General features: G+C 37.4%; 1 protein-coding gene across 1 annotated transcript in view; it reads right to left on the bottom strand.

The window, feature by feature from the left end:
* Positions 1-14029, bottom strand: part of LOC140732671 (collagen alpha-1(XXI) chain-like) — a 59122-nt gene that overhangs the window by 29905 nt on the left and 15188 nt on the right. The window contains exons 3-4 of the mRNA XM_073055360.1: positions 10164-10724; positions 115-280 (exon numbers count right to left, since the gene is read on the bottom strand). Coding sequence (XP_072911461.1) covers positions 115-280; positions 10164-10724 — 727 coding nt within the window. The remainder of the gene's footprint in view (positions 1-114; positions 281-10163; positions 10725-14029) is intronic.

The following is a 14029-nucleotide window of genomic DNA, read 5'->3' as shown; positions in this document are numbered from 1 at the left end:
GCAATTAAGATAATTGTTTTTTTAAATTATAAAATAAATACATCATAATAATCTTAATCAAAGTTCTTTGAAGAGGAAATTATTTTCCTGTAAGTAGATTCTGATAATGAATACCTCGTTCTTTCTGTTAAATCAGTCAGTGCTGTAACCCTGTAAGCTTTTTTCCCATGATATGAGCCTTGAATTCCACCAGCCTTCTTCCTAATATCTAATCCAACAAGGATATCAAATCCTTTTTCATCTCGTGATGCCACAGGTATTCTTGTAGGACAGACAGTTTCTGGAAAGGACAACATAAATTTTACTCCTAAAGTTCACAAATGGGAAGTATCTAAAGAAAGTGGCAGAAGAATTTTACATCAAAATATAGTATTTCTTAATAGCTACTAGATTAAAACCTTAAACGGAAGCTGCTTAATTTGACATTGTTTTGTTTTCAAATGAAATTTAACCAATGTAAACTGCAAGAGTTCAAGAGTTGTCAATTTCAAATATATGGCCATTTAACTATTTAGGTCCCAACCCTAACACAACGCTGTACTCTTGACATGGCATAAGAATATAAGGAAATGTGGATGAATGTAAAATGTTTTACTATTAAACCTATACTTTCTAATTTTGCTCGGATGGAGTTTATTTAACAGATTTCATTCAAAATGTTTAACCATTTATTGTTACAAGATACACTCAATAGTCACTTTCTTAGGCATTCATAGAAACATAGAAACCCTACAGCACAATACAGGCCCTTCAGCCCACAATGCTGTGCTGAACATGTACTTACTTTAGAAATTACTTACGGTTACCCAGAGCCCTCTATTTTTCTAAGCTCCATGTACCTATCCAGGAGTCTCTTAAAAGACCTGATCATATCCAACTCCACCACCGTTGCTGGCAGCCCATTCCACAACACTCACCACTCTCTGCGTAAAAAACGTACCCCCGACATCTCCTCTGTACCTACTTCCAAGCACCTTAAAAGCCTCTGACTATCCACACGATGAATGCCTCTCATCATCTTATACACCTCTATCAGGTCACCTGTTATCCTCCGCCGTTCCAAGAAGAAAAGGCTGAATTCAGTCAATCCAGGTAACATCCTTGTAAATCTCCTCTGCACGCTTTCTGTAGTTTCCATATTCTTCCTGTAGTGAGGTGACCAGAACTGAGCACAATACTCCAAGTGGGGTCTGACCAGGGTCCTATATAACTGCAACATTACCTCTCGGCTGTGAAACTCAATCCCACAGTTGATGAAGGCCAATGCACCGTATGCCTTCTTAACCACAGAGTCAACCTGTGCAGCAGGTTTGAGTGTCCTATGGACCTGAACCCCAAGATCCCTCTGATCCTCCACACTGCCAAGAGTCTTACCATTAAACCTATATTCTGCCATCATATTTGACCTACCAAAATGAACCACCTCACACTTATCTAGGTTGAACTCCATCTGCCACTTCTCAGCCCAGTTTTGCATCCTATCGATGTCCCGCTGTAACCTCTGACAGCCCTCCACACTATCAACAACACCCCCAACCTTTGTGTCATCAGATTTACTAACCCATCCCTCCATTTCCTCATCCAGGTCATTTATAAACATCACAAAGAGAAGGGGTCCCAGAACAGATCCCTGAGGTGTACCACTGGTCACCAACCTCCATGCAGAATATGACCCATCTACAACTGTTCTTTGCCTTCTGTTGGCAAGCCAATTCTGGATCCACAAAGCAAGGTCCCCTTGGATCCCATGCTTCCTTACTTTCTTAATAAGCCTTGCATGGGGTACCTTATCAAATGCCTTGCTGAAATCCATATACATTACATCTACTGCTGTACCTTTATCAATGTGTTTAGTCACATCCTCAAAAAATTCAATCAGGCTCGTAAGGCACGACCTGCCTTTCACAAAGCCAAGCTGACAATTCCTAATCATACTATGCCTCTCCAAATGTTCATAAATCCTTCCTCTCAGGATCTTTCCCGTCAACTTACAAACCACTGAAATAAGACTCACTGATCTATAATTTCCTGGGCTATCTCTAATCCTTTTCTTGAATAAAGGAACAACATCTGCAGCCCTCCAATCCTCTGGAACCTCTCCCGTCCCCATTGATGATGTAAAGATCAGAGGTTCAGCAATCTCCTCCCTCGCCTCCCAAAGTAGCCTGGGGTACATCTTGTCCAGTCCCAGAGACTTAGCCAACTCAATGCTTTTCAAAAGCTCCAACACATCATCTTTCTTAATGTCTATATGTTCAAGCTTTTCAGTCTGCTGTAAATCATCTCTACAATTACCAAGATCCTTTTCCGTAGTGAATTATGAAGCAAAGTATTCATTAAGTACCTCTGCTATCTCCTACGGTTCCATACACACTTTTCCAATGTCACACTTGGTTGGTCCGATTCTCTCATGTCTTATCCTCTTGCTCTTCACATTCTTGTAGAATGTCTTTGGGGTTTTCTTTAATCCTGCTCACCAAGGCTTTCTCATGGCCCCTTCTGGCTCTCCTACTTTCATTCTTAAGCTCCTTCCTGCTAGCCTTATAATCTTCTAGGTCTCTATCATTACCTAGTTTCATGAACCTTTCGTAAGCTTTTCCTTTCTTTCTTTTTCATTCTTTTTATTAATATCAGAATAATGGATATAACATAATATTGCTACACAATTATTGGGATTACATTGTTAATGGTTAACATATATAAATATATATATACAGTTAATACAAAGGTAATAAACCTCCCAGAATTGTTCAAGTACAAATGTAGTATACATAGAAGAAAGGATTAACATATCCAAAAAGAAAAAAAATATACCCCCCCAAAAAACTAATCTAAACAATACTAACCAAAAACTAAGAAAAAAAAAGAACACGGGCTGTTTGTAACATCAAAAAAGAGAGAACCATTAGTGTCATTAACTCCAAACCTCCCTGTATATATTAAAACAAGAGAGTAGGTTTGGAAAAAGGTCAAATCACATCATATGAAAGTGTTGAATAAAAGGCCTCCAAGTCTTTTCAAATTTAATGGATGGATCATATATAACACTTCTGATTTGTTCTAAGTTTAAACATAACATAGTTTGAGAGAACCAGTGAAATGTGGTGGGAGGATTAATCTCTTTCCAATTCAGCAAAATAGATCTTTTAGCCATTAATGTAAGAAATGCAATCATCTGACGCACTGAAGGGGTTAAGTGGTGTGGTTCCATCATTAGTAAACCAAATATTGCAGTGATAGGATGAGGTTGTAAATCAATATTCAATACAGTTGAAATAATATCAAAGATATCTTCCCAATATTTTTCAAAGAAGAACATGACCAAAACATATGGGTTAAAGAGACTGTCTCAGAATGACATCTATCACACACTAGACTTATATGAGAATAATAACGAGCTAATTTATCCTTAGACATATGGGCCCTATGCACTACTTTAAACTGTATCAACGAATGTTTAGTACATATAGAGGATGAGTTAACTAATTGAAGAATTTTTTCCCATTTTTTAATAGGTAAAGTAAGCTTAAGTTACCTGTCCCAATCATTTTTAATTTTATTAGATGCATCTGAATGAATCTTCATAATTATATTATAGATAGTTGCTATTGCACCTTTCTAAAAAGGATTTAAATCTAAAAAATTTTCTGAACTATCCATAGAATATAGATTCAGGAAAGTAGGAAGGACAATATTTTAAAAAGTTTTTAACCTGTAATTGTCTAAAGAAATAGGATCTAGGTAAATTATATTTGTTAGATAATTGTTCAAAGGACATGAAACAATTATCCAAAAATAAATCACAAAATCGTAATATACCTTTAGTTTTCCAACTCAAATGGGCTTGGTCCATAATAGAGGGATAGAAAAAAAAGTTAGATTTAATAGGACTTGCTAAAATAAATTGATTCAATCCAAAAAATTTCCGAAATTGAAACCATATTCGTAAAGTGCATTTAACTATTGGATTATCCAATTGTTTATACAATTTAGAAAGAGCAAAGGGAAGTGAAGTCCCTAAAATAGAACCCAATGAAAACCCTTGTACCGATTTACATTCAAGATTTACCCAATGAGGTCTTGAAGTTAATCCAAGTCCTATAACCAAAATTTCAAATAGTGGATATTAATTGCCCAATAATAAAATCTAAAATTTGGCAGTGCCAGACCACCCTCCTTTTTAGACTTCTGTAAATATCTTTTACCTAGCCTAGGATTGTTATTCTGCCATATATATGAAGAAATTTTTGAATCAACACTAACAAAAAAAGATTTCGGAATAAAAATTGGTACCGCTTGAAATAAGAATAAAAATTTAGGTAATATAATCATCTTGATAGCATTGATCCGACCTATCAATGACAAAGACATCGGTGACCAATTGGTAAATAAATGTTTAATCTGATCAATTAAAGGTAAAAAATTAGCCTTAAATAAATCCTTATGTTTTTTTGTAATTTTAACACCTAAATATATAAAATAGTCAGTAACCAATCTAAAAGGTAAATGTCCATAAATTGGAACCTGCATATTTAAAGGAAACAGTTCGCTTTTATTAAGGTTCAGTTTGTAACCCGAAAAATTACTAAACTGAGCCAACAAAGATAAAACTGCTGGGATAGATTCCTCAGGATTAAAAATATATAATAATAAATCATCTGCATATAATGATAGTTTATGTATGTCATTCCCATGGTAATACTAAAAATATTAGGTGATTTTCGAATAGCAATTGCTAAAGTTTCCAGAGCAATATCAAATAGTAATGGACTAAGAGGACAACTTTGCCTGGTGCCCCAAAATAAGTGAAAAAAGAGAGATCTTTGATTATTAGTAATAACCGAAGCTACTGGGGTATGATATATCAATTTAATCCAAGATATAAATGTCCAACTAAAATTAAATTTCTCAAGCACAGTAAATAAATATGGCCATTCAACTCTATCAAATGCTTTCTCAGTGTCTAATGAAATGACACATTCTGGAGTACTACGTGAAGGAGAGTAAACAAGATTTATTAATCTCCTAATATTAAAAGAAGAGTAACGGTTTTTAATAAATCCAGTTTGGTCCACAGATATAATTCAAGGAAACACCCTCTCCAACCTAGTCGCCAATATCTTGGAACAAATCTTAGAATCTACATTCAACAAAGATATCGGTCTATATGATGCACAATCAGTAGGATCTTTATTCTTTTTTAAAATTAAAGAAATAGAAGCCCTATAAAATGATTGTGGTAATTTACCTAATCTAATTGCTTCTTTAAAAACTCTACCTAACCAAGGAGAGAGAATAGAAGAAAAACACTTAAAGAATTCTACTGTCTAACCATCTGGACCTGGTGCTTTACCAGAATTCATTGAAAAAATAACACCTTTTATTTCTTCATCTGTAATGGGAGTTTCTAATATTAAACGTTCTTTGGGTGATAGTTTTGGAAAATTCAATGTCCTTAAAAAGTCTTTTCTTCTTGACTAGATTTTCAACGGTCTTTGTACACCACAGTTTCTGTCCCCTACCATCCTTTTCCTGTCTCATTGGAATGTAGCTATGTAGAACGCCGCACAAATATCCCCTGAACATTTGCCACATTTCTGCCGTACATTTCCCTGAGAACATCGGTTCCCAATTTATGCTTCCAAGTTCCTTCCAGATAGCTTCATATTTCCCCTTACTCTAATTAAATGCTTTCCTAACTTGTCTGTTCCTGTCCCTCTCCAATGCTATGGTAAAAGAGATAAAATTATGATCACAGGAGACAGAATTGTGATTCCTTTGCACCTACTTATTAATGCAAATATCTAATCAGCCAATCATGTGGCAGCAACTCAATGCATAAAAGCATGCAGAATTGGTTAAGAAGTTCAGTTCTTGCTCAGATCAAACAACAGAATGGGGAAGAAATATGATCCAAGTGACTTTGACCATGGAATGAGTGTTAGTGCCACTCGGGTGGTTTGAGTATTGAGTACTGTACCTCAGAAACTGCTGATCTCCTGCAATTTTCATGCACTACTGTTTCTAGAGATTATAAAGAACAGAGCAAAAAAAACCATCAAGTGAGCATCAGTTTTGTGGGCAAAAAATACCTTGTTAATAAAAGAAGTCAGAGGAGAACGGCCAGACTGGATGGCAAGGGTAACTCAAATATCCACACATTGCAACAGTGGTGTCCAGAAGAGCATGTCTAAATGTGTAACATGTGGAACCTTGAAGTGAATGGGCTACAGCAGCAGAAGACCACGAACATATGCTCAACAGCCACACAAGGTACTTAATACACTGGCCACTGACTGTAATGCATAAGAAGGGCATTTGTTTTCCAAACTGATTTCGAGGTTTGCATAAAATTTTCATCTGATAAGGCAATTCACCTTGATAGACTTAATATAATATAAATTCATCTGGAAATAACAAAAAAGGTGTATTTGTCTGCACACTTTTATCCATTTCTAAAGTCTACCCCCAAACCACTATTATATTGGATTTAACTATAAGATTTTCATGCAGGTTGTCAATGCCTTTTGGAATTAAGGCACATCATGTTGCAGAGCTTTCCAGCTGCTACTTGGATGCTACATTCTCAAAAAAAAAGTGAAAAACCAATCTAGCAGTAGCTTTGGCACCCCTAGTATCTAAAAACTATTTGTCTTCCAAGTTGCTTGCTGGGTTTGTACATATATACTCAGTGGCCACTTTATTAGGTACATCTGCACACCTGTTCATTAATACAACTATTTAATCAGCCAATTATGTGGCAATAACTTAATACATAAAAACGTGCAAACGTGGTCAAGAGGTTCAGTTATTGTTCAGACCAAACATCAGAATGGGGAAGGAATGTGATAAATTACTTGGACTGTGGAATCATTGTTGGTGTCAGAGAGGGTGGTTTGAGTATTTCAGAAACGGCTGATCTAGAATTTTCATGCACAATAATCTTTAGAGTTTACAGAGAATGTGCAAGAAACAAAAAAACATGACAAATGTAAGAGGAGAATGACCAGACTAGTTTCAGCTGACAGGATGGTGACAGTAATTCAGATAACTATATGTTACAACAGTGATGTGCAGAACAGCATCTCTGAATACCCAATGCATTGAATCTCGAAGTGGATGAGCTACAGCAGCAGAAGACCATGGACATGCACTTAGTGACCACTTTATTAAGCATAGGAGATGCTTAATAAAGTGGTCTCCATGTGTATGTGTGATTGGCATGCTAGGAATTCCAAGCTTTAGCTAACCAAAATATATTAATTATTTGTTATTTAGACAATTTTCTGTTTTTTAATTTTTACTGGTATCTTGCCTAATTTCATATTTCATACTGTCTACTATGTTATGCCCATTGCAGACCTATGGACTAAGATTAATTTGTTGCATTAGCATCTGGTATAGAGCCTGTAATATACAGGGTCTCAAGAGGCTCAAAGAACTGCAGACTCAGCTAACTCTATTCTGGGTGCTACCCTCCCTACCATCAAGGATTTTTTCAAGAAGGTACTTCCTCAAGAAGGCGGCATTAAAGATCTTCACCATTCAGAACATTCCCTCTTCTCATTATTACCATCAACAAGAAGATACAGGAGCCTGAAGACCCACACTCAATGATTCAGAAACAGCTTCTTTTCCTCCATCAAGTTTCTCCACTACATTAATTAAATATTATATAAAGAAATGAATAATTTGTAATTGAAAGTAATTGTTGCTGCAAACAAATATTATATAACAATATGGTAATAAACCTGATTCTCATACTAAACTGTCCCTTTGCAACTCTGGTCTTTGAATTCTCTCCCCATTTAGAAAATCTATACCAAAATTTATAACCTTCGCCTAAGCAGTATTCCATTTGCCATTTCTTTACCCACTCTTTTAACCAATTCAAGTCCTTCTGCAGATTCCTTGCATCCATGACACTACCTGCCCTTCCATCAATCTTGGTATCATCTGCAAACTGAGCCACAATGTAATCAGTTCCTTCACTGAAATCATTAATGCATAAAGTGAAATTCTATGGTCCCAATACTGACCATTAAGAATTCCACTTGTTACCAGCTGCCATTTTGAAAAGGAACCCTTTATCACCACTATGACTTCACTATATTTGAACTTTGCCTCTAACATCACAGGCTCTTGCCTTGTTTTGCTGTCTTGTACCTTGTCAAAAGCCTTCTGAAAATCCAAGTAAAATAACATCTGCTTACTTTCCTTTGTTTAACTTGCGTGTTATCTGCTCAAAGAATTCTAAGAAAGAGTCAGGCAAGATCTCACCTTAACCAAACAAATTAACAGAATACTTGCAAGTATTCTGAATTTCATCTTGGACAATGAACTCTAACATTTTACCAATGACTGAGGTCTGGCTAACTGGCCTAAAATGTCCTGTTTTTTTATTCCCCTTTCTTTTAAACAAGGGTGCCACATTTGTGATTTTCTAATCCTCTGGGACTCTCTCTGATTCTAGTGATTCCTGAAAGATCACTACTTATGCCTCCACAACCTTTCCAGCTACTTTTTTCAGAATTTTGGGATGTAGTTCATCTGGACCAGGTGATTTGTCCACCTTCAGACTTGTCAGCTTCCCTAGCACCTTTTGCTTAGTAATAGCCATTACAGTCACCTCTGCTCCATTACACTGCTGAATTTCTGGCACATAACTGATGTCTCCCACTGTAGATGATGATACAAAGTACTTACTTAGCTCATCTGCCATTTCTCTGTTCCCAACACCATTTTCAAATGGTCCAATGTCCATGCTAACCTCTTTCTTTCCCTTTATGGATCTAAAAAATAAACCTTTAGGAATCTACTTCTAAATGATTGGCTAACTTACCCTTGAATTTCATCTTCCCCTCACTTACAAATTTGTTTAAAATTCCTAATCTTCTGGCATCCACTAATCTTTGTCATATTGCAAACCTATCACCTAGAAGGACAAATGCAGTAGATGCACTAGAATCCTATCACTTGCACATACCCCTCCAAGTTGCTGAAGCATGGTATTTCTGTGTCCACTGTTCTTCCCTCTCTATACCAATGACTGTGTGGCTGGCCTCAGCTCAAATGCCATCTATATATTTGCTGACGATACAACTTCGGTTGGCAGAATTTCAGATGATGGTGAGATAGATCAGCTAGTTGAGTAGTGTCACAGCAACAACCTTGCACTCAATGTAAGACCAAAGAACTGATTTTGCACTTCAGAAAGGGAACACATGACAGTCCTCATAGAGGGATCAGAAATGGAAAGAGTGAGCAACTTCAAAGCCCTGGGTGTCAATATTTCTGAGGATCTATCTGGACCCAAATTATAGCTGCTATAAAGAAGGCACAACAGTGACTATATTCATTAGGAGTTTGAGGAAATTAGGCACAGTATGTTACTAAAGATACTCACAACTTTATACAGATGTACTCTGGAGAGCACTCTAACTGGCTGCATCACTATCTGTTATTGGGGTGGGAGGGGCTACTGCACAGAATCAAAATAAATTGCAGGGAGTTGTAAACTTAATCATCTCCATCATGGGCACTAGCCTCCTTGGTATCAAGGATATCTTCAAGGAATGATGCCTCAAGAAGGTAGCATCCATCATCATCCATCATGACCTCTTTGCCCAGGTCATGCCTTGTCCTCATTGCTACCATCAGGAAAGAAATACAGAAGCCTGAAGGCACACTCTCAACAATTCAGGAACAGCTTCTTCCCCTCTGCATCCGATTTCTGAATGGACATTGAACCCATGAACACTATCTCACTCCTTTTTTACTTCTGTTTTTCCAGTACTTATTTAATTTAACTATTAATTATATACATTTACTGTCATTCATTTTTTCTCTATTATTATGTATTGCATTGTACTGCTGGCACAAAGACAACAAATTTCATGATGTATGCCGGTGATATTAAACCTGATTCTGCCCTATTTGGTTTTAACTGAACAATAGGTCATGCAAATTACATAATATTTTGATGAACATATTATCACCGTGGCTCCTGAAGCATGATCAATCTAATGTAATATAGTGCATATATTTTTATCTTCATGCTTTCTTCACAGTAATGAATGAGCATTACCATATTTTAAAATATCATGACTGGACATTTTGTAAACTAAAGGGTTTAAGTAACTTTGTAATAATGTGTTTCTTACCTTCACATAGTTTCTGTTTCATTATTTCTCTAATTCTGGAGATACCAGAGTAGTCCTCTACATAGAACACATAGGTAGATGATGGCTTATTAGCAATTGCTTGAAGCTCGGCATCTTCTATTTCCTGACCAACCCCAATTGCAAATAATATAATTTTCCTTTTCCTTGCTTCCTCTGCTGACTCTTTCACATCATCCTGAGATTTTCCATCCGTAAGTACAATTGCCACTTTAGTAACTGTATTAGCAGCCCTAGTCGAGGTAGCAAACACGTTATTAACTCCAAATGTTATGGCTTTTCCTGTCCTAGTGTTTCCACCCCTATATGAGATGGCTGCCATTGCTTCCATTAAGTCTTCATTGGACCCATGTTCTTCCAATGGGATTTCTAGCAAAGGATCATCACTATATTGCACAACACCAACTTGCGTAAAGGCTGTCCCTATTTCAAAACTGCTAGATATATTAATAATCCAGTTTTTGACTATTTCAAAATTATCCGGTCCTACACTGAAGGAACCATCCAAAATGAAAACTAGGTCATTTGGAGCAGTACGGCAGCCTAGAAGAAAAAAGAGAAATATTATTGCTAAAAAGGAGCAACATATATGTTGCGCAGTTTGGAGTCAACAATAGGGTTTTTACTATAACTTTATGATAATTTTAAAGATTTGAAATATTTTAGCAGTTGCAAATTTAAAGATTACACCTGTTCTATATTTCCACTTGTGTTTGACCTTAAAGGCCATGGTAGTTGTGAATGTCTAAAGTAAAAGCTACAAACATTTTTACACATTGTTTTTGGGGGGAAAAACATGGTCTAGCATCTTTTATTTTGAAAGTTTCATAGAAAAATAGAGAAATCTACATTACTAAGAACACATAACCCAGCAACTAAATTACATTTAAAATGGTATATTGATGGGCTAGTATGTAACAGATTAATGATCACATTTTCAAAGGATAATCACTATAATAATACATGATTCACAAGGCCAGGACATAATGTGTTACTGAATTACCCTTGTATTCTCAAAGGCCTTTCAAGTCATAATTGTGGAGGAGGCAAATGAAAACAAGTAAGTCTGACCAGAGTGAGAATCTGGGCCATTGGTGGCAGGGGGTTGGGGTGTGAGAGGATTTGGCATCAAAGTGGGAGGGGATGTGGGGAACGGTATAGTGATATTCTACCAGGCATCAGGTGGGCAACCTGGTATCAGATCAATGTGGAATGGAAGTGTTGTAAAGCTGCACTATCTACGTGCATGTTATTCTATGCATCAAGAACCAGGATCAAATTTATGGAAGCGTACCGTGCAACAATAATGAAATGCAGTCAGGTTCCAGATAAAATGTAATTGCATTTCTCCAACCCTTCGACCTTACTTAGAAGAAACAATAGCAATGTTTAACCATATAACCATATAACAATCACAGCACGGAAACAGGCCATTCCGGCCCTCCTAGTCCGTGCCGAACTCTTAATCTCACCTAGTCCCACCTACCCGCACTCAGCCCATAACCCTCCACTCCTTTCCTATCCATATACCTATCCAATTTTACCTTAAATGACACAACTGAACTGGCCTCTACTACTTCTACAGGAAGCTCATTCCACACAGCTATCACTCTCTGAGTAAAGAAATACCCCCTCGTGTTTCCCTTAAACTTTTGCCCCCTAACTCTCAAATCATGTCCTCTCGTTTGAATCTCCCCTACTCTCAATGGAAACAGCCTATTCACGTCAACTCTATCTATCCCTCTCAACATTTTAAATACCTCGATCAAATCCCCCCTCAACCTTCTACGCTCCAATGAATAGAGACCTAACTTGTTCAACCTTTCTCTGTAACTTAAGTGCTGAAACCCAGGTAACATCCTAGTAAATCGTCTCTGCACTCTCTCTAATTTATTGATATCTTTCCTATAATTCGGTGACCAGAACTGTACACAATATTCCAAATTTGGCCTTACCAATGCCTTGTACAATTTTAACATTACATCCCAACTTCTGTACTCAATGCTCTGATTTATAAAGGCCAGCGTTCCAAAAGCCTTCTTCACCACCCTATCTACATGAGACTCCACCTTCAGGGAACTATGCACTGTTATTCCTAGATCTCTCTGTTCCACTGCATTCCTCAATGCCCTACCATTTACCCTGTATGTTCTATTTGGATTATTCCTGCCAAAATGTAGAACCTCACACTTCTCAGCATTAAACTCCATCTGCCAACGTTCAGCCCATTCTTCTAACCGGCATAAATCTCCCTGCAAGCTTTGAAAACCCACCTCATTATCCACAACACCTCCTACCTTAGTATCATCAGCATACTTACTAATCCAATTTACCACCCCATCATCCAGATCATTTATGTATATTACAAACAACATTGGGCCCAAAACAGATCCCTGAGGCACCCCGCTAGTCACCGGCCTCCATCCCGATAAACAATTATCCACCACTACTCTCTGGCATCTCCCATCTAGCCACTGTTGAATCCATTTTATTACTCCAGCATTAATACCTAACGACTGAACCTTCTTAACTAACCTTCCATGTGGAACTTTGTCAAAGGCCTTGCTGAAGTCCATATAGACTACATCCACTGCCTTACCCTCGTCAACATTCCTCGTAACTACTTCAAAAAATTCAATAAGGTTTGTCAAACATGACCTTCCACGCACAAATCCATGCTGGCTACTCCTAATCAGATCCTGTCTATCCAGATAATTATAAATACTATCTCTAAGAATACTTTCCATTAATTTACCCACCACTGATGTCAAACTGACAGGTCTATAATTGCCAGGCTTACTTCTAGAACCCTTTTTAAACAATGGAACCACATGAGCAATACGCCAATCCTCCGGCACAATCCCTGTTTCTAATGACATCTGAAAGATCTCCGTCAGAGCTCCTGCTATCTCTACACAAACTTCCCTCAAGGTCCTGGGGAATATCCGGTCAGGACCCGGAGATTTATCCACTTTTAAATTTCTTAAAAGCGCCAGTACTTCCACCTCTTTAATTGTCATAGGTTCCATAACTTCCTTACTTGTTTCCCACACCTTACACCATTCAATATCCTTCTCCTTAGTGAATACCGAAGAGAAGAAATCGTTCAAAATCTCTCCCATCTCCCTCGGCTCCACACATAGCTGACCACCCTGATTCTCTAAGGGACCAATTTTATCCCTCACTATCCTCTTGCTTTTAATATAACTGTAGAAGCCTTTCGGATTTACTTCCACCTTATTTGCCAAACCAAACTCGTAACTTCTTTTAGCTTTTCTAATCTCTTTCTTAAGTTTCCTTTTACATTCTTTATATTCCTCGAGCAATTCCTTTACTCCATGCTGCCTATATCTATTGTAGACATCCCTCTTTTTTCGAACCAAGTTTCTAATATCCCTTGAAAACCATGGCGCTTTCAAACCTTTAACCTTTCCTTTCAACCGAACAGGAACATAAAGATTCTGTACCCTCATAATTTCACCCTTAAATGACCTCCATTTCTCTATTACATCCTTCCCATAAAACAACTTGACCCATTCCACTCTCTCTAAATCCCTGCGCATCTCCTCAAAGTTAGCCTTTCTCCAATCAAAAATCTCAACTCTAGGTCCAGTCCTGTCCTTCTCCATAATTATATTGAAGCTAATGCTATTGTGATCACTGGACCCGAAGTGCTCCCCAACACATACATCTGTCAGCTGACCTATCGCATTCCCTAACAGGAGATCCAACACTGCCCCATCTCTAGTCGGTACTTCTATGTATTGTTGCAAAAAGCTATCCTGCACACATTTCACAAACTCTAAACCATCCAGCCCTTTTACAGAATGAGCTTCCCAATCTATGTG

The sequence above is a fragment of the Hemitrygon akajei genome, chromosome 9, assembly GCF_048418815.1.
Source record: "Hemitrygon akajei chromosome 9, sHemAka1.3, whole genome shotgun sequence".
NCBI lineage: Eukaryota > Metazoa > Chordata > Chondrichthyes > Myliobatiformes > Dasyatidae > Hemitrygon > Hemitrygon akajei.
The sequence above is the reverse complement of the archived record's forward strand: the minus strand, read 5'-3'. Positions and strand labels throughout refer to the sequence as shown.